General features: G+C 37.3%; 1 protein-coding gene across 1 annotated transcript in view; it reads right to left on the bottom strand.

The window, feature by feature from the left end:
- Positions 1-748: 748 nt before the first annotated feature.
- The window catches only part of RTKN2 (rhotekin 2), a 127,231-nt gene continuing 105,289 nt past the window's right edge, over positions 749-22,690 (bottom strand). Inside the window, exons 10-12 of the mRNA XM_040242297.1 lie at positions 10,187-10,352; positions 4,881-4,988; positions 749-3,639 (exon numbers count right to left, since the gene is read on the bottom strand). Coding sequence (XP_040098231.1) covers positions 3,104-3,639; positions 4,881-4,988; positions 10,187-10,352 — 810 coding nt within the window. The 3' untranslated portion in view covers positions 749-3,103. The remainder of the gene's footprint in view (positions 3,640-4,880; positions 4,989-10,186; positions 10,353-22,690) is intronic.

Raw genomic sequence — 22,690 nt, 5'->3', positions numbered from 1 at the left:
TTCATGGGAACACAGGTGACTGCATTCAAATGGCATTTACCATAAATTGCACTGAACTGCCCTATAATTTCATTTGGACTGAATTAATTAACTTCTCAGTAGGTGGCTGAGGTACTGAACATAAGCCTAAAGAAATATTTGACTGCTTAACCTACCTTCCATGAATTGTCTCTAAATCAAGGCAGCTTCCATTTTAATAAACAGTACCAGGTAAAATATATTTAGTAGGACCTAAAGGGTAAAGATAAGGCATTTATAATAAATGGATTTAGTTTTCCACAAGCATGCATGTCCATTTAAAAGAAGTCAGGGGGCACGGCAGACAGTTAGGATTTAACAAAACTAATCAAGAGTTGGCATGGCTGATATTTTGAAAGACTGTTTACCTTAGGAGGTATGCATTTATATTAACAAAATGCCTTCTTTGTCCTTGCAAGATTTTTAATAAAAAGTTCACTACTTTGTAGCAATTAAAATACTATTTTAATGCTGTTTTAAGTAATTTATATCTCAGGACTTGAAATGTAAATGTAATTTTTAAAGATATTATCAGATCATCTGTATTATAATATCATGAAATACCTATTCTATTTATGATTCTCCAATTATAACATTATTAAAATCTGACAGCTAACTCTTTGTTTCAAATTTACAGTCTTCATATATCAAGAAGCAAATTAAAAGGACAAACAAGGAATCTGAAAAGTCAGCTCATAAAAAGCTGAAATGTTTTTTATTACGTGACATATTTTTCTCTGTCATAAACTTCCGGTTTAGGAAAATGAGAAAACAAACAGTTCTTTTGACAAACTCCTTGAAAAAGTATTTAACTCAGTATTTTTAGATTTTCTTTTTAACTGTGGAAAAAAGAAAAGGAGGGAGAGGAAGGGAGGGAAGAAAGGAGCCCCAACTTTGTATTACAGCTTTTGCTGGGAATGGAGAATGGGAAGAACTAACACTTAATGAGTAGCAGCTCAGAAGTACAGCTTAAGACTTCAGCCCAATTTTAAAGGCTTTTTAACACATAGTAAGATGGGACCCCAGAAACAGTCTGAATAATTTTAGGGGAGATGGCCGTTGGTCAGGCTTCATCTAAATGGTTCTAGGAAGAAAGGCTTCAGCCTTATTTCAAAGTGCCCACTGAGGGCACAACTGCTAGGTAATTTCTCTAAGAACATATTCTGGTTCCTGTACCATTTGAATCCTTCTTAATAATATGCATAAGAAGAAACAACAAGAATATAATTTGGAAGTTTTAACACTGGTTTATTCTAAGGAAGGCTTTAACTGAAAAAAAAGAATGTGCAGATGTCAGTTTCAGAAACCATTTTTCCTGCACATCTTCTAGCTTAGTAATTTAGTGGCAACAAGAGTCATAAATGCTATCAAAAACAGCAGTGAGGTTTAAAAATAAAAATTCAAACAATATCATCCTTCACATTTTTAATATGTCATTTACTGAATTGGCAATCACAACTGAGATTTATGAGAGCTTTCTAGTTATAAAAAACAAATTAATCGTACCTTTTTAGATTTTCATTGTCTCTAAATTTTATCAGGCAAGCATATAGGATTTCCTTCTCATCAAATGCTATGTCTGTTCTGGTGTCTTCAGTCACAAGAGACCTTTTTTATCATTACTCCCTTGAGTCCCAATTCTTACTAGGAGTCCTGGGCAAACACAAAAGTAACCTGGCAGTTACATCATTCTACATAAATGAAAAAAGACTCTGCTGTCTAAAAATAATGAAAGGATCCATTTAAATTAATGTTATTTTTTGTGAAGTATTCATTTTACTTTGTAATAATGTAATTCTGATTCAAATAGAGTTCTTATGAGCTTTAAAAAATCTCTAGAGATTATATACAGGGCAGTAATTTAATTCTTATATTTTCATTTCTTACAATGATATTTGAGATTTTTAGTGCTGCTGCTGACAGCTTATGGAAACTGTTTTATTTGGAAATTCTAATTTTTATAACTGTCCAGCTCTTATTTATAAGAAGCACAATTATTAAGAGAAAGGTTTTTTTTGTTCCTTTAAGGTATTCATTCTTTTGCTATTTATTCCTCACTTGATTTCACAATTCTGTTTGTGTCACTATGATTAGTTGCTATGGAAATTACCTCCTATGGAAATGATTCCAATGTCATTATTGTAATAATATGACTTTAATGACAAATATCAATAGCAGACACGAACCCCTACTAGAAAAAGGAAATCTAAATAATATTTTTAGAAGGATTAATTCTGAAATTATCATGGCCAAATTTTCTGATATTTTTGATAGGTCATCTGCTTTTTAAATAAGTATTAAATGAATTTTAAGGTGTTAACAGCTACTCATTTCCCCAAATGCCAATGTCACAATGGAAATTAATACCACACATAGAAAAGTGGAAGTAAAGAACATTTCATCTACTTGTTACCTAAACTTAAAAATATTTTGCTTTACATATGAAAGGTAATGTCAACAGGATTTCAGGGATCATCAAGGAAACAATTTTGAATAACACATTACATATTCTCTTTAAAGATGAAGAATTTAATATTCCAAAATTTATCCCAGGAATTTGAAAGGTCAGTCAACTAGTGAGTAAAACAATAGATGAGAGCCAGTGGACTATTAGATGAGAATTCCAGAATGCTAAGAAGAAATATTCTTGGGTGGATTCTATAATTTGTGGTTTGAATAAAACTTTTGAAACATTCCATTAGTATTAAAATTCTCACAATGAGAATATGGCTCTTATTTAACACAGTTTAAATTACTAGACAATCTCTCCCCAAAGAAATTTTAATGCTTTTTTCTGCCTAGTGCTTGCTCACCGCCTAGTAGTAATTTAGGAATAAATTAACCCTTCCAACAATTGAGATATTGTCTAGAAACTGCCTCTTATGCTCTGCTAGAGAAATAATTCTGAAAAAATCATAAAAGAGAAATCCATTTCTTCATTATAAAATATTTTTATACCTATTAATTATTGATATAAATCACTATCATATTTACCTACATAATTACATATTACTATATCTACAGTGCTTCTGAATTAAGCTTCACAGTTATAGATTTTTTTAATGTTTTATACATTAAGGGTTTTCTATACGTGTGTCCACCACCATGATCTAGGGTCCAAAATGTCTTTGATACATTTCTGCCTTGGAGCTGGTATTGGCTTGGCTTCAGTATTAGTTTTAGTGTCTGTGTGTTCACCACCAGTTAAACTACTTTTCCTGGCGGGAAGAAGTTTTCGAGGAGCAGCCACTGGTTTCTGTAAGTGATGCATCGGGGTTGACAGTTTGGTATCCAAAGGAGAGGTCTGAGATACACTTGTTTTTTCCCAGTTGCCCTGAACCAATTGATTTTTGTTGCTCTGTGTTTTTAAGTTGAATGGAGCTTTATCAGAAGGAGGAAGGGGAGCTCGTCTCTTTTTTCCTTTCTCTTCATGTAACTGCTTGCTTGCAGGAGATAATACCTTTTTCTTGATGAGAATTTGGTGATTACCATCAAAGAGTGTGGCCCAAGAAGGAGATGAGGCTTCTTCATGCTCGCCAATTAGGAACTCTCCATTTGTCTCTTCAATTTTTTTTTGTATTATACCAGTTAAACTTTCAAGTTTCATAGGTGAATCAATGCCTGTAATAATTATTAGAAAAAATACATGGAACAAATTCTGAAGCAGTACACCCTTTACCCAAGTAAGTTATTACATTCTGTTATCTATATAATAGTTATCCAAACCAGACCAGGATAAGTGTTTTTTTTTAAAATATGTTTACTTGTAAAAATAACCATACCAATGGAACCAAAAAATAAGATCATGTACTGCACACATGCACACACATACATACACACACATGCATAAGTATATTCCTAAATATACGTGGAAAATCCAGTTTTCAAAGGAGTTGAGCTTCAACAGAATTTTTTTGAATTCTGCAGATTAAGTATTCATTAAATAACTTTTGTTGGGTTTAAAATCTATTCTGACTTATAGGTAAGAGTGGATTCCCTTTTATAAACCTCTGATAGGTAAACTGGGAAAATGTAACTGGATTAGTATTCCTTCCTGTAGACCAGCAAAGTCTTTGTAATAGGGAAAAAAATCCAAAACAAAACCCCCATGGAAACAGAGTGAAGCCTTAATACCACTTTGGTGATCTTCCTTGGGAAAAATGGGAGACATTTATGTCAATTACATGATATTTTCAAATGTGTAAGCTCAAATGTTTCATTTTAAATCTAACATTTAAAGGTATATGTAAGTGCAGGAACACTGGTGGTACAATACACTAGAATTTAGCACTGATTTGTGCTTGTTCACAACACTGCTCACTGTGGGCAATCACACAAAAATAAATGAATACACTTCAAAAGTGTGGGGAAAATGGAATATTTATGAGTCTAGAAGTCTAAAATTTTCCAAAGTATTAAACTTAACCATTTTGTTTTTGCCTGAGAGGAAAACTTCCATTTATTAATATTCATTTATCAACACTACTTTAAAACAAATTTAATAAAATATGGAAAAAATTACTGAACATAATTACATTTTAAAATGTCAAGGTTTATATCTTCAGAATTTTCATCAGCTACTCAGCTAATATTTATTTTCAGTGTACCCTTATTCATTTTGAAGTCTTAACATTTTTGTTTGATCTTAAGCATTCAAACTATGAAAAATGTGTATTCATTAATTTTGTATTAATTCATCTTTTAAACATGAGTTTCTTAGTCTGTAATCATAGTCTTTTTTCTTTCATTTTTGACTGTGGCTTGAAAATTTTAGCATTTTAATGTCAATAGAATAAGCTGCTTGTGTAAGGACAATGTCGTTTTTGTTACCCTGAAGCTTAGAAAAGACAAACCCCACTTACTCATATCACGATAGACTGAGGTTGCCTCTTTTGTCAAGAACAAAGGTGGTTTCCGTGGTGACATAATCTCAATTTTCATAAGTTCTTCACAACAATGCTTCCATTGGCCTAAGAAAGAAAAAGGTAGGCTAGTTTAAAACAAATGTGAAATATATATTTAACAGATTATCAACACGTTTTTTGCTTTGAAAAAAATAAGTGAATTCATGAAGTATTATCTTAAAGAAGTTATAAAAACCTAGTACTACCCATTATTTCTAAGTCTAGGTACAAATGTACTCTATTTTAAATATAAATCTCTATGAACAGAGATTAAGCTAAGCTCTGTAGGCTACTAAATACTACATTACTTCTCTAAACAGTCAATAACTAAAATGCTTATGGTAAAAGTTTGTGTAAGTTCTCTTAAATATTATATAAAAACATTCAGTATTTAAAGCAGCTGAAAAGTAAAGATTAACTGAAATATAGTTACCTAGAAGGAAGCAAAAATGATTTTATTTTTTTAAATATTAATGGACATTCTGTTTATTTTCAGTTTTGAGCTGTCATGATTAAGTTGCTATGAACATCGACATACAGATTTTTTAAAATAGAAATTTATTTATTTTAATTAGAGGTTAATTACTTTACAATATTGTATTGGTTTTGCCATACATCAACATGAATCTGCCAGAAAATGATTTTAATTTTGAACATTTTAATTAATAAATAAGAACTGCTTACAAAAAATTCTTTTAAGATGATAGTCATGCCCTCCTAAAAATCAGGAAAACTAGAAAAATGCTATATTTTCATTTTATTTTGGGTACATAAAAACCTGTTACTATAAAGACAGATCATTCAAAATTCTAACTGGATGCGATGGACTTGAGTTTGAGTAGGCTCCGGGAGTTGGTGATGGACAGGGAAGCCTGGTGTGCTGCACTCCATGGGGTCAAAAAGAGTCGGACAGGACTGAACTGAATTTATTTTAGGAAGGACACTTTAAATAAAGCCATTAGGCATTCAAAATAATACTCAATAATAAAAATACTCTTGAATAAGTTGTTTTAATTATTAAAATTGAAAAGTGTGGACCATATTAATTTTTCTTGTAATTATGTTTTACAATATTCATCTCAAAATAAAATTCTCAGATTTATTTCTCCTGACTGGATTTTAAAATATATTTAGCCTTTCCATCTTTATTGTGGACTTCTATGCTGGGTTTTACCATTCTTACATGCTATCTTACATTAGCAGAAAAGTAAATGTAATATCCATGTGCCTTTTTCTACTGATTTATGATCTGTATTTCTTTTTATTATATTCTCAACCTCTACATTCAACATCCAACTTATTTTCCATGGCTTAAAAGTTAAAGATACTTCATGTTTACTCAAATTATCTATTTTTGTTATTTTAGGTCTAATTTATGTCATGTTAATATGGTAATATATACATAAATTTTAGATCCATCACTTTAAATAGTTAAGAAATATTTTTAAAAATCCCTTTCAATATGTTTTATTACAATGCTAAGTATAGAATATGGTAAAAAATTTCAAAATATCTCATATAGCAATATATAAAGGGAACAAAATCTTGAGTTTAAGCCTTCAAAGGTTGCTCTGTAATTTTTATACTTTAAAAATTTAAATCTAGTAGGATCTGAGATTTGATAACTTATTCCTCCTTTCTACTTCCTTTTTTAGATAAATATAGAAGCACCAGCCTTTTCTTTTGGGAGGCAGGAAAAAAATGGCCTTATCTAATGGAAAAGTAATGAAACACTTTAAACCAGCAAACAATTTTCTGTCAAATCTTAGACAAGTAATATAGTACAGCATTGTTTCAATACTGATAGTTGAAAGCTTTCCATTGTTAAACTGATAGCAGAATACTATGTTGAAAACTGCAATATAAAGCCACGTTATCCCATGTGTTACACTAGTCAGAGATACTAATGTGCCAAGTTCACTGATCAAGACATTACAACTAAACACTTTACCAGTAAATAAATTAGCAAGCATAGGGCATAGGTATATTTAATATGAACATGCGAACAATAAAGGCCAGGTATGAGATATTAAATGGGTACATTTTGCTCACATAAAATCTGTATATTGAAGATATTTCCTACCACATATACTATTATAATGCTCCCACTCAAAATAATCTATTATGTTACTATTATAATGCTCCCACTCAAAATAATCTATTATGTTAAGATGCTTATTTAACTTATTAAATATTTGAAAAAAATCTTTCACTATTCCAAGCAGTAATCTATTTCATCATCTAGAACAAGTGTCATTCCTCTTTTACATGTTAGCTCTCAGATATTAAAAATGAGCTATTACCTCCCCTGCCTCCCAACCTCCTTCTCAAGCTGTCCTTCCACGGGCTAAACACACCTAGCTCCATTAGTGTTTTCTCACCATTTCCAGTTTTCTCACCCTCATGATTTTCTACTCTCAAGCTAAGTCAAATAATTGAAATATGTTCTAAGTATTAAATTACTCTTACTTTATTCTACCCTAGATATCTATTCTCTATTTTGTTGCATACATCACATTTCACTGAAGATTATAAGAGGCTACACTTATTACTAAGAGAGTAAAAATTCTAAAGCACAAGTCACTCTTTGGGATAATATGTGCACTTCCATTTTTGCTTCACATCTTCATATCTTACACAATGAATTCTAAACAGCAAATGTAATACTATTTATACTTTAAAAATTAGACTGGCAGATTTTATCTCCAAAGCATTAAATACTAAAGAAGTAGCCAGACCTGAGAACCTAGTTGTCATCACTTTATTACTTTGACAGTACAAAAAAGTCATGAGATTCTTTAAGTTAATTTTTATTGTAGTACTTTGGCCACCTCATGCGAAGAGTTGACTCATTGGAAAAGGCTCTGATGGTGGGAGGGATTGGGGGCAGGAGAAGAAGGGGATGACAGAGGATGAGATGGCTGGATGGCATCCCTGACTCGATGGACGCGAGTCTGAGTGAACTCCGGGAGTTGGTGATGGACAGGGAGGCCTGGCGTGCTGTGATTCATGGGGTCGCAAAGAGTCGGACACGACTGAGCGACTGAACTGAACTGATAGTTGCTTTACAATGTTTAGTTTCTACTATACAGCAAAGTAAATCAGCTATATGTACAAGTATATTCCCTCTTTTTTGATTTCCTTCCCATTTAGGAAGGAACCATAGAGCAACTGAGTAGAATTCCTTGTGCTATACAATAGGTTCTCATTAGTTATCTATTCTATACATAGTATCAACAGTGTTGATCCCAATCTCCCAATTCATTTCTCCTCAAATGTCATGAGATTCTTACCCCCCCAACTCCCTCTTTTAGCATAATAAATTATTTTACATAACTTGAGGAATGAAAACATGAAGTCATCTAACAGTAGTTGATATCTAGACTATACCATTCTCACATTTTTACTCCTCTTTCCTGTTTTTGTCTACACAAAAATTTTAAAATGCCAGTGTATGTGTGTGCATCCTAAGTTGCTTCAGCCATGTCTGACTCTTTCTGACCCTACGGGCTGTAGCCTACAAGAATACTGGAGTGGGTAGCCATGTCCTCCTCCAGGGCATCATCCCAATCCAGGGATCAAACCTGTGTCTCCTGCAGCACCTGCATTGAAGGCAGATTCTCCAATGCTGAGCCCCCGGGGAAGCCCTTAAAATGCCAGAATCATTTCTGAAAGTAACACAGTCTTCTATAAGACAGACTCTATAAATCAAGAGCAGTTAGGAAAGTAGTTAAAATTTTAGCTCTAGTCAGCAAATGAGAGGAAGTTGTTGTCTTTTAAGTTACATACCTAAGATCAGCTGAAATATTAAAATAAAGAAATGCAGTACATGCAGGTAAACGTGTAACAAATATTTAAACATCTACTAGTGTTAGTTGCTCAGTTGTGTCCAACTCTTTACAACCCCATGGACTGTAGTCCACCCAACTCCTCTGTCTATGGAATTCTCCAGGCAAGAATGTTGGAGTGAGTTGCCATTCCCTTCTCCAGGGGCTTTTCCCAACCCCGGGATCAAACCCTGGTTTCCTATATTGCAGGCAGATTCTTTACCATCTGAGCCATCAGGGAAGACCCATTTAAACATCTACTGAGTGCCAACAGACAATACTTAAGGAAAACAAGTTCTGAAAAATCCAAGAAAGCCCTGGAAGGAGTCCTCTGGTTCCCCGCAATAATCCTGAAACCTATTCAGGCTTCAATTTTCTCATCTTAAAAACAGAGAAAAATAATTTCTACTTCACTGGGTTGTTATGAAAAATAAATGAAGCCATATGGTATTTGGAAGCTAATCAATAAATTTATTTCCCTTTTCTGCCCCCTCCCCAACCATCACTGTAATAACTGGCCAAGCCATGGATCAGAGTATGCTTATAAAAATTAATTTCAGGACTGCAGATATTAACTATTTTAGAGAGTTCTCAATAACAGCTCCTAAAATGTCTAGGATTAGGATCTAATCCTAGTTCCTAAAATAACTCTAGGATTATCTCGAAGAGCTGCAGAAATAACTTCCTATTGTTTAAAAATGGTTTTACTTTGCAATTCTATAGAAAAGTATCATAAAGACATAAAATACAGGTTGAATTTAACAGTAGGCTTAGTTTGCTTAGAAACAGCCATTATCAATAGTCTACATTTTCAATATAGTTTCAATATTTTTGTTGATAAAATTCCTTAAATTGAGAATATTAGAACCTCATATATTTTACATACTATAACTCTGTTACTTACTATCACATTGTTTTTATAATCCATGTCATTGAACTGTATTATTGAAACTGAAAAACCATATGTGCTGTTTAAAAAAAATCTCTTTGGATGATGTCCAAAATGATATAATGAATCGGAAGTTAACAGAAGTCTACATAAAAATGAATCTCTTTTTGAACATTTCACTATTTTATGATCATTACTATCCTAGAGAAGTTTTTTTCACTCATATAGCTTATTATCCTTTCGATCAGAGAGACTGCCTTAAGCCATTCAACCTAGTATTTTGAGAAAATGTGGTTTACTTGTTTTAGGCACCAGAACTTAAAAGTAACAGGCAATGATACTAGGAATTCACAGGTATTATCAGTCATGCACTGGGGAAAAATTGACAGAAAAAAGCATCAATGCATTGATGATATACTACCATTTTATTCAAGAGCATACAAATTCTTAATACAAACTATACAACTGTAATTTTAATATCTAGTTTGCTATGTACATCCTTTCATGCTACATGAATATACTACTAGCGAATCCAAATGTCAGCTTACTAAGATCAAAGAAATGCTGCCAGAAGGCTTCCATCCACTTCTGAAGATCTTCTCTATTGTCAGCTGAAAATATATGAATTACAGCCTGTCCAGCAACAGGGTTGATGACAGAGAAATTATGAATTCTTTTCGTTTTATCCTTATCCACTGCTCGAATTCTGGTTTCCTAAAAATTAAGACAAAATTGGTGTTTAACAACAGACTATTTCTGTAATGATCAAATAAATGTGTTATTGCATAGCTACCATGTTTATACCAGATGCAATTACAATCTTATTGCTGATCAGTTAAAATTTAAAACATGTAATTTTGAGAATTTTCAATATACAAGGTCAAATCGAAAGTTTTTTAAAAATACATTAAAAATACTGAGTAATGTTTCAAAGTATACTACATGTAGCACTAATGTTAAATTACATGAGATTAAAACATAACCTCTGTTGATCTCTCAGTTTAAGTAGGAGTTTGCTCTTTTATATACATCTTAAAATTTGTAATAAAACAAGTAAGCATGTTATAACTGTAGTGAGTTATGTTAACTGTACTTCCAACAGTAATAAAATAATCAGTAAAGTATGTTTCTTATTCTAATATTCACTCATAGAATACAGTGTTATCAGTTAAAACAGTAAAGTCATAATGTAACATTTACATAATGTAGTAAAGTTAGGCTTTCATCATTAACATTTATTTCATACGTAACATTCGTTTACCAAGCTCATAGCTAAAGATCCATAAAGTAATATAAATTTGAAAATGGTACAAAAATATTTTTTAAAATGATGAATGCGCTACTTTATAACAAAGGCAACAGCTTCATACATGCTGATAGTCTAAACCTTTTCTTTAAATTTTTTTCAGTGTTTATTTTTGGCTGTGTTGGGTCTTTGTACTGGACGCGGGCTTTTCTCTAGCTGCAGCAAGCAGGGCGGGGGACTGGGGTGTTAACTCTTCATTGTGGCGCACGGGCTTCTCACTGAGGTGGCTTCTCACGTTGAGGAGCACAGGCTCTAGGCAAACAGCCTTCAGGAGTTGCAGCTTGAGAGTTTTACAGCACGGGCTCGGTTGTTCCAGGGCATGTGGATTCTTCCCAGATCAGGGATAGAATCCATGCTTCCTGCCGTGGCAGGCAGATTTTTATTCACTGTGCCAGCAGGGAAGTCCCAATCTAGGAAAAAGGGAAGTCCCTTTTTTCTGAGTGGTAGTAGTATGACACTGTGTGATCCGTCTTCTGTTTATGGGTCGAAGAGACTATTCCCAAGTCACATATATGCATTGCTTCGTCACGTGATAAGCTAGCAACTACAACTAGTTTCCAAGGAACTATGGAAAAAAAGTCTGAAATAGACCTATAAAGCAAAGATAGTGATCTGGCTGCCTGGATAATGACTGACACATTTTTCTAGCGCAATGCTATTCACTAGAAATATGTTGTGTGCTCCATAAGTAACTTAAGATTTTCCAGTAACCAAATTTAAAAAAGGTAAAATGAACCTAGTGAAAATAATTATGTAATAATTAATATATTATTTTAAAATAACATATTTTTGTAACCCAGATATTGAAAATATTTTAACATGTAATTGACTAAAAATTTTGAGATATTTTACATTGTTTTTTTCACTAAAGTCTCAAAAAATTCCAGTCTGTATTTTATAGTTACAATATATCTTAACTTGGACTGCACCAACAGACACAAATGGACAGCAGCAACTGTACTGAGTAGAGCAGTTCTAGAGCTGGATGGTTAAGCCTACTGTAATGAATGCAGAATACCTGGCTGGCAGTTACAAAGGCTGATTCAGAGTGGGAAGAAATTATTCACTTTATACTGAATATAGAATGAAGAGAATCTGTGTGTAGAGTCACACACCAAAACTGATGTATACATTTAACGATGTCCTATGTGGACATTTTAGAAGTAGCAAAGAGTTTGGAAGAAAAGCTATCCATTCGCTGACAAACAGATAAATATGAGCAGGTGAACACCATGCAGATGACATAAATTCTTTTCTGAAGGAACTCCTATTTAAAAATCACAAGAAAAAATGTTTGCCATAGAAAGTAGTTCAGTTCAGTCAGTCAGTCATGTCTGACTCTTGGCAACCCTATGGATTGCAGCACACCAGGCTTCCCTGTCTATCACCAACTCCCGGAGCTTACTCAAACTCATGCCCATCGAGTCGGTGATGCCATCCAACCAATCATCCTCCACTGTCCCCTTCTCTTCCTGCCTTCAATCTTTCCCAGCATCAGGGTGTTTTCCAGTGAGTCACATCTTCGCATCAGGTGGTCAAAGTATTGTAGTTTCAGCATCAGTCCTTCCAATGAATATTGAGGACTGATTTCCTTTAGGATTGACTGATTGGATCTCCTTGTAGCCCAGGGGACTCTCAAGAGTCTTTTCCAACACCACAGTTCAAAAGCATCAATTCTCTGGCGCTCAGCTTTCCTTATAGTCCAACTCTCACATCCATGGAAAAACCATAGCTTTGACTAGATGGACCTTTGTTGACAAAGTAATGTCTCTGCTTTTTAATATGCTGTCTAGTTTGGTCATAGCTTTTCTTCCAAGGAGCAAGCATCTTTTAATTTCATGGCTGTAGTCACCATTTGCAGTGATTTTGGAGTCCAAGAAAATAAAGTCCCTCACTGTTTCCATCATTTCCCCATCTATTCACCATGAAGTGATGGGACCAGGTGTCATGATCCTAGTTTTCTAAATGTTGAGTTTAAAGCCAACTTTTTCACTCTCCTCTCTTTCACTTTCATCAACAGGCTCTTTAGTTCTTCTTTGTATTCTGCCATAAGGGTGGCATCATCTGCACATCTGAGGTTATTGATATTTCTCCCGGCAATCTCGATTCCAGCTTGTGCTTCATCCAGCCCAGTGTTTCTCATGATGTACTCTGCATAGAAGTTAAATAAGCAGGGTGACAATATACAGCCTTGATGTACTCCTTTCCCAATTTGGAACCAGTCTGTTATTCCATGTCGAGTTCTAACTGCTGCTTCCTGACCTGCATATAGGTTTCTCAAGAGGCAGGTCAGGTGGTCTGGCAGTCCCATCTCTTGGAAGAATTTTTCACAGTTTGCTGTGATTCACACAGTCAAAAGCTTTGGCATAGTCAATAAAGCAGAAATAGATGTTTTTCTGGAACTCCCTCACTTTTTTGATGATCCAGCGGATGTTGGCAATTTATCTCTGGTTCCTCTGCCTTTTCTAAATCCAGCTTGGACATCTGGAAGTTCACAGTTCATGTACTGTTGAAGTCTGGCTAGGAGAATTTTGAGCATTACTTTGCTAGTGTGAAATGAGTGCAATTGTGCAGTAGTTTGAACATTCTTTGGCATTGCTTTTCTTTGAGACTGGAATGAAAAATGACCTAGAATTTTGAGCATTACTTTGCTAGTGTGTGAGAGAAGTGCAATTGTGCAGTAGTTTGAACATTCTTTGGCATTGCCTTTCCTTGGGATTGGAATGAAAACTGACCTGGAAAATGGTGAGTACAAGGACGTGTGCTCATTTTCTCCTGTGAGAACTCCAAAACTACAACTCCTTGCTGAACAACTGTGGACTGGAGAATGTTGGATCCCACTAGAAAAGATACACCATGTCCAAGGGCAAAGGAGAAGCCCCAGAAAGACAATAGGAGGGGCGAAATTGCGTTTATAATCAAACCCCTTATCCACCAGAGATGCTCAGAGGGCTCAAACAAACCTTGTGAGCACCAGGACCCACAGACCCCACAGAGACTGAGCCAGAACTGTGTTTTGAGTGTCTCTTGCAAAGTGCCTGCCGCAGGGGCAGGGGCTCTGGGTGCAGCAGACCTGCGTCTGGCATAAGCCCTCTTGGAGGAGGTCACCATTAACCCCACCATAGAGCCACCAGAACTTAACACAGGCCTGGGGAAACAGACTCTTGGAGGGCAGAAACAGAACCTTGTATGCATCAGGCCCAGGAGAAAAGAGCAATGGCCCCACAAGAGACTGACCCAGACTTGCCCGTGAGTGTCCAGGAAACTCAGGCGGAGGCGTGGGTCGGCGGCGCCCTGCGGCAGGGCCGGGGGCACCGAGTGTAGCAGTGGATGCATGGGACCTTTGGAACAGTGGGCCACCATTACCTTCATTACCTCCACCATAGTTTGGCCTCAGGTCGAACAACTGGGAGGGAACACAGCCCCGCCCAACAACAGAAAATTGGATTAAAGATGTACTGAGCCCCACGCCCAAGGTAAGAGAAACCCAAGTAAGATGGTAGGTGTTGCAAGAGGGCATCAGAGGGCAGACACACTGAAACTATACTCACAGAAAGCTAGTCAATCTAATCACACTAGGACCACAGCCTTGTCTAACTCAATGAAACCAAGCCATGTCTGCAGGGCAACTCAAGATGGGCAGGTCATGGTGGAGAGATCTAACAAAATGTGGTCCACTGGAGAAGGGAATGGCAAACCACTTCAGTATTCTTGCCTTGAGAACCCCATGAACAGTATTAAAAGGCAAAATGATAGGATACCAAAAGAGGAACTTCCCAGGTCATTAGGTGCCCAATATGCTACTGGAGATCAGTGGAGAAATAACTCCAGAAAGAATGAAGGGATGGAGCCAAAGCAAAAACAATACCCAGTTGTGGATGTGACTGGTGATAGAAGCAAGGTCCGATGCTATAAAGAGCAATGTTGCGTAGGAACCTGGCATGTCAGGTCCATGAATCAAGGCAAATTGGAAGTGGTCAAACAGGAGATGGCAAGAGTGAACGTCAACATTCTAGGAATCAGCGAACTAAAATGGACTGGAATGGGTGAATTTAACTCAGATGACCATTATATATACTACTGCGGGCAGGAAACCCTCAGAAGAAATGGAGTAGCCATCATGGACAACAAAAGCCGCCGAAATGCAGTACTTGGATGCAATCTCAAAAACGACAGAATGATCTCTGTTCATCTCCAAGGCAAACCATTCAATATCACAGTAATCCAAGTCTATGCCCCAATCAGTAACACTGAAAACGCTGAAGTTGAATGGTTTTATGAAGACCTACAAGACCTTTTAGAACTAATGCCCCCAAAAGATGTCCTTTTCATTATAGGGGACTGGAATACAAAAGTAGAAAGTCAAGAAACACCTGGAGTAACAGGCAAATTTGGCTTTGGAATGCGGAATGAAGCAGGGCAAAGATTAATAGAGTTTTGCCAAGAAAATGCACTGGTCATGGCAAACACCCTCTTCCAACAACACAAGAGAAGACTCTACACATGGACATCACCAGACGGTCAACACCAAAATCAGACTGATTATATTCCTTGCAGCCAAAGATGGAGAAGCTCTATACAGTCAACAAAAACCAGACCAGGAGCTGACTGTGGCTCAGATCATGAACTCCTTATTGCCAAATTCAGACTCAAATTGAAGAAAGTAGGGAAAACCTTTAGACCATTCAGGTATGACCTAAATCTAATCCCTTATGATTATACAGTGAAAGTGAGAAAAAGATTTAAGGGACTAGATCTGATAGATAGAGTGCCTGTTGAACTGTGGACGCAGGTTCGTGACACTGTACAGGAGACGGGGATCAAGACCATCCCCATGGAAAAGAAGTGCAAAAAAGCAAAATGGCTGTCTGGGGAGGCCTTACAAATAGCTGTGAAAAGAAGAGAGCCGAAAAGCAAAGGAGAAAAGGAAAGATATAAGCATCTGAATGCAGAGTTCCAAAGAATAGCAAGAAGAGATAAGAAAGCCTTCTCAGCGCTCAATGCAAAGAAACAGAGGAGAAGAACAGAATGGGAAAGACTAGAGATCTTTTCAAGAAAATTAGAGATACCAAGGGAACATTTCATGCAAAGATGGGCTCGATAAAGGACAGAAATGGTCTGGACCTAACAGAAGCACAAGATAGTAAGAAGAGGTGGCAAGAATACATGGAAGAACTGTACAAAAAAGATCTTCATGACCCTGATAATCACGGTGGTGTGATCACTAACCTAGAGCCAGACATCTTGGAATGTGAAGTCAAGTGGGCCTTGGAAAGCATCACTACGAACAAAGCTAGTGGAGGTGATGGAATTCCAGTTGAGCTGTTTCAAATCCTGAAAGATGATGCTGTGAAAGTGCTGCACTCAATATGCCAGCAAGTTTGGAAAACTCACCAGTGGCCACAGGACTGGAAAAGGTCAGTTTTCATTCCAATGCTAAAGAAAGGCAATGCCAAAGAATGCTCAAACTACCACACAAGTGCACTCATCTCACATGCTAGTAAAGTAATGCTCAAAATTCTCCAAGCCAGGCTTCAGCAATACGTGAACCGTGAACTCACTAATGTTCAAGCTGGTTTTAGAAAAGGCAGAGGAACCAGAGATTAAATGGCCAACATCCGCTGGATCATGGAAAAAGCAAGAGAGTTCCAGAAAAACATCTACTTCTGCTTTATTGACTATGCCAAAACCTTTGACTGTGTGGATCACAAAAGCTGTGGAAAATTCTGAAAGAGATATGAATACCTGACCACCTGACCTGCCTCTTGAGAAATCTGTATGCAGGTCACGAAGCAAGTTAGAACTGGACGTGGAAGAACACACTGGTTCCAAATAGGAAAAGGAGTACGTCAAGGCTGTATATTGTCACCCTGCTTATTTAACTTCTATGCAGAGTACATCATGAGAAATGCTAGGCTGGATGAAGCACAAGCTGGAATCAAGATTGCCGGGAGAAATATCAATAACCTCAGATATGCAGATGACACCACCCTTATGGCAGAAAGTGAAGAGGAGCTAAAAAGCCTCTTGATGAAAGTGAAAGTGGAGAGTGAAAAAGTTGGCTTAAAGCTCAACATTCAGAAAACGAAGATCATGGCATCTGGTCCCATCACTTCATGGCAAATAGATGGGGAAACAGTAGAAACAGTGTCAGTCTTTATGCTTTTGGGCTCCAAAATCACTGCAGATGGTGACTGCAGCCATGAAATTAAAAGACGCTTACTCCTTGGAAGAAAAGTTATGACCAACCTAGATAGTATATTCAAAAGCAGGGACATTACTTTGCCAACTAAGGTCCGTCTAGTCAAGGCTATGGTTTTTCCTGTGGTCACGTATGGATGTGAGAGTTGGACTGTGAAGAAGGCTGAGCGCTGAAGAATTGATGCTTTTGAACTGTGGTGTTGGAGAAGACTCTTGAGGGTCCCTTGGACTGCAAGGAGATCCAACCAGTCCATTCTGAAGGAGATCAACCCTAGGATTTCTTTGGAAGGAATGATGCTAAAGCTGAAGCTCCAGTACTTTGGCCACCTCATGCGAAGAGTTGACTCATTGGAAAAGACTCTGATGCTGGGAGGGATTGGTTGCAGGAGGAGAAGAGGACGACCGAGGATGAGATGGCTGGATGGGATCACTGACTCGATGGACGTGAGTCTGAGTGAACTCCGGGAGTTGGTGATGGACAGGGAGGCCTGACGTCCTGGATTTATGGGGTTGCAAAGAGTCGGATACGACTGAGCAACTGAACTGAACTGAGTTCAACGTGGATCAGAAAGCAGCACAGACAACTCGCAATGTCAAGAAAATGCATTTGGCCCAGGAACTGCCAACAAACATCCAGTGTAGGGGTAGGTTAAGAAGTTTTGCCAAGGAGATGAGAGCTTTGAAGATGCGGGACACAGTGGCTCGCCATCTGAAGTTGACAACTACCAGTTGAGAGGATCATAGAAGTTGATCCTCTTAAACTCACAGAAGATGTTGCTGAAGAACTCAGTTTCAGCCATGCTATCGTCATTTGGAATTTAAAGCAGATTGGAAAGGTGAAAAAGCTTGATAAGTGGGTGCCTCATGAGCTGACCACGAATCAAAAAAAAATTGTCATTTTAAAGTTTCAGCTTCTCTTATTGTATGCAGCAACAATGAGCCATTTCCAAACTGGATTATGACATGCAACAAAAAGTAGATTTTATGTGACAACCAGCAATAGCTGACTCAGTGATTGGACCAAGAAGAGGCTCCAAAGCACTTTCCAAAGCTAAACTTGCACCCGAAAAAGGATGATGGTCACTGGTGGTCTGCTGCGTCTGATCCAATACACGTTTCTGAATCCCAGTGAAACCATTACATCTGAGAAGTATGCTCAGCAACTCAGTGAGATGGACCAAAAACTGCAATGCCTACAGCTGGCACTGGTCAACAGAAAGGTCCCAGTTGTTCTCTATGACAGCGCCCAACCTCACGTCACACAACCAGTGCATCACGTTGAATGAATTGGGCTATGAGGTTTTTACTCATCTGCCATATTCACCTGACAGCTTGGCAGCAGATTACCACTGCTTCTAGTATCTTGATAACTTTTTGCAGGGAAAACACTTCCACAACCAGTAGGAGGCAGAAAATGCTTTCCAAGTGTAAAGCGTGAATTTTTACTTTGTAGGAATAAACAAACTTATTTCTCATTGGCAAAAATGTGTTATTGTAATGGTTCCTATTTTGATTAATAAAGATGTGTTTAAGCCTAGTTATAATGATTTTCAGTTCACGGTCCAAAACCACAATTACTTTTGTACCAACCTAATACAAATAATAGTCAGAATTTGTATTAAGATCAATTTGAATGGAGGTAATCACAGTTTCAGCAACAATACGAAATAAAAATAGTTTGTGTTTTATCATTCAGGTTTGTTTTTAAATAATTAACAGCAATAGAGTGTTGTCACCCCAGCCCTCCATATCTGCAACAGCTTTTATTTAGTTTGAAAGGAATATATCAAAAATTATTTTGAGATTTAAGTCATTCTCTGCTAATGATAATAAGGTTTATATCTGAAAAGGTTGGTTACATGTATTCAAAGGCTCCAGATGCCATTTAGGGCAGCATTATTGAATACTGTATAAGTAATTATTTAAGGAAGTTAACTCCTCAAGTTTATTCCAAGGCATAAGAGTGTAAAAAGATCCTATTACAATAAAATTACAATATTGGCCATAAGTAATAACAATCATCTGAAGATACATTCCTGCTTTTAAAAAAAATGACAGGATAGACTGTCTCTAAGTTACCAGTCCTTATATTTTACTATACTTGAAAATTTCAAAGCTTTGAAACTGAACTGCCCTCTGATGGATAAGGATAAGAGACTTATGGAAGCTTCCTGATGGGAGAGACTGACTAAGGGGGAAGCTGGGCCTTGTTCTGATGGGCGGGGTTATGCTCAGTTCAGTTCAGTTGCTCAGTCGTGTCCGACTCTTTGCGACCCCATGAATCGCAGCATCCCAGGCCTCCCTGTCCATCACTATCTCCCAGAGTTCACTCAGACTCAAGTCCATCGAGTCCGTGATGCCATCCAGCCATCTCATCCTCGGTCGTCCCCTTCTCCTCCTGCCCCCAATCTCTCCCAGCATCAGAGTCTTTTCCAGTGAGTCAACTCTTCGCATGAGGTGGCCAAAGTACTGGAGCTTCAGCTTTAGCGTCATTCCTTCCAAAGAAATCCCAGGGTTGATCTCCTTCAGAATGGACTGGTTGGATCTCCTTGCAGTCCAAGGGACCCTCAAGGGTCTTCTCCAACAACACAGTTCAAAAGCATCAATTCTTTGGCACTCAGCTTTCTTCACAGTCCAACTCTCACATCCATACATGACCACAGGAAAAACCATAGCCTTGACTAGACAGACCTTAGTCGGCAAAGTAATGTCTCTGCTTTTGAATATACTGTCTAGGTTGGTCATAACTTTCCTTCCAAGGAGTAAGCATCTTTTAATTTCATGGCTGCAGTCACCATCTGCAGTGATTTTGGAGCCCCCCAAAATAAAGTCTGACACTGTTTCCACTGTTTCCCCATCTATTTGCCGTGAAGTGATGGGACCAGATGCCATGATCTTCATTTTCTGAATGTTGAGCTTTAAGCCAACTTTTTCACTCTCCTCTTTCACTTTCATCAAAAGGCTTTTTAGCTCCTCTTCACTTTCTTCCATAAGGGTGGTGTCATCTGCATATCTGAGGTTATTGATATTTCTCCCGGCAATCTTGATTCCAGCTTGTGCTTCATCCAGCCTAGCATTTCTCATGATGTACTCTGCATAGAAGTTAAATAAGCAGGGTGACAATATACAGCCTTGACGTACTCCTTTTCCTATTTGGAACCAGTGTGTTCTTCCACGTCCAGTTCTAACTGTTGCTTCGTGACCTGCATACAGATTTCTCAAGAGGCAGGTCAGGTGGTCAGGTATTCATATCTCTTTCAGAATTTTCCACAGCTTTTGTGATCCACACAGTCAAAGGTTTTGGCATAGTCAATCAAGCAGAAGTAGATGTTTTTCTGGAACTCTCTTGCTTTTTCCATGATCCAGTGGATGTTGGCCATTTAATCTCTGGTTCCTCTGCCTTTTCTAAAATCAGCTTGAACATCAGGGAGTTCACGGTTCACATATTGTTGAAGCCTGGCTTGGAGAATTTTGAGCATTACTTTACTAGCATGTGAGATGAGTGCACTTGTGTGGTAGTTTGAGCGTTCTTTTGTATTGCCTTTCTTTGGAATTGGAATGAAAACTGACCTTTTCCAGTCCTGTGGCCACTGGTGAGTTTTCCAAACTTGCTGGCATATTGAGTGCAGCACTTTCACAGCATCTTCTTTCAGGATTTGAAACAGCTCAACTGGAATTCCATCACCTCCACTAGCTTTGTTCGTAGTGATGCTTTCCAAGGCCCACTTGACTTCACATTCCAAGATGTCTGGCTCTAGGTTAGTGATCACACCACCGTGATTATCAGGGTCATGAAGATCTTTTTTGTACAGTTCTTCCATGTATTCTTGCCACCTCTTCTTACTATCTTGTGCTTCTGTTAGGTCCAGACCATTTCTGTCCTTTATCGAGCCCATCTTTGCATGAAATGTTCCCTTGGTATCTCTAATTTTCTTGAAGAGATCTCTAGTCTTTCCCATTCTGTTCTTCTCCTCTGTTTCTTTGCATTGAGCGCTGAGAAGGCTTTCTTATCTCTTCTTGCTATTCTTTGGAACTCTGCATTCAGATGCTTATATCTTTCCTTTTCTCCTTTGCTCTTCGCCTCTCTTCTTTTCACAGCTATTTGTAAGGCCTCCCCAGACAGCCATTTTGGTTTTTTGCATTTCTTTTCTATGGGCATGGTCTTGATCCCTGTCTCCTGTACAATGTCACAAACCTCATTCCATAGTTCAACAGGCACTCTATCTATCAGATCTAGGCCCTTAAATCTATTTCTCACTTTTACTGTATAATCATAAGGGATTTGATTTAGGTCATACCTGAATAGTCCAGTGGTTTTCCCTGCTTTCTTCAATTTAAGTCTGAATTTGGCAATAAGGAGTTCATGATCTGAGCCACAGTCAGCTCCCGGTCTTGTTTTTGTTGACTGTATAGAGCTTCTCCATCTTTGGCTGCAAAGAATATAATCCATCTGATTTTGGTGTTGAACATCTGGTGATGTCCATGTGTAGAGTCTTCTCTTGTGTTGTTGGAAGAGGGTGTTTGCCATGACCAGTGCATTTTCTTGGCAAAACTCTATTATCTTTGCCCTGCTTCATTCCGCATTCCAAAGCCAAATTTGCCTGTTACTCCAGGTGTTTCTTGACTTTCTACTTTTGTATTCCAGTCCCCCCTATAATGAAAAGGACATCTTTTTTGGGTGTTAGTTCTAAAAGATCTTGTAGGTCTTCATAAAACCGTTCAACTTCAGTTTCTTCAGCATTACTGGTTGGGGCATAGACTTGGATTGCTGTGATATTGAATGGTTTGCTTTGGAGACGAACAGAGATCATTCTGTCATTTCTGAGATTGCATCCAAGAAAAAAAAAATCACTAGAATTTGCTTTTTGTTTAACACCATTTCTATAATCTAAAATAAACATAAAATTAAAAAAAAGTAATGTCATTGGTAAAAAGATATAAAGCAAGAAATGCACATTAAAATGATGTATAACCTAACCACATTTAAGAATGTATTCGAATATCAATCGACAAAGTTCAACGATGCAAAACTGCAATTAAATTTGTATATACAACCTAATATACAGACTTAAAATGGATTTAATTTTTAAATAAGATTTTTATAGATGAGTAGGCTGAATTTTTAATAATACCAATATACCATTTTGAACAAAAATAGCTGTGTGGAAAATCTGACAACTTGATCATTTATATGGTTCTACAAGAAAACAGTACAACATAGAAATACTGAGCACTCCATTAACTCTGATAGCCATCAGTTCAGTTCAGTTTAGTTGCTCAGTCGTGTCTGTCTCTTTGTGACCCCATGAATTGCAGCATGCCAGGCCTCCCTATCCATCACCAACTCCCGGAGTTTACCCAAACTCATGTCCATCGAGTCAGTGATGCCATCCAGCCATCTCATCCTCTGTTGTCCCCTTCTCCTCCTGCCCCTAATCCCTCCCAGAATCAGGGTCTTTTCCAATGAGTCAACTCTTTGCATGTGGTGGCCCAAGTATTGGAGTTTGAGCTTCAGCATCAGCCCTTCCAATGGCTGATAGCCATG

Source organism: Oryx dammah, unplaced genomic scaffold (genome assembly GCF_014754425.2).
Source record: "Oryx dammah isolate SB20612 unplaced genomic scaffold, SCBI_Odam_1.1 HiC_scaffold_6, whole genome shotgun sequence".
NCBI classification, from domain to species: domain Eukaryota; kingdom Metazoa; phylum Chordata; class Mammalia; order Artiodactyla; family Bovidae; genus Oryx; species Oryx dammah.
The sequence above is the reverse complement of the archived record's forward strand: the minus strand, read 5'-3'. Positions and strand labels throughout refer to the sequence as shown.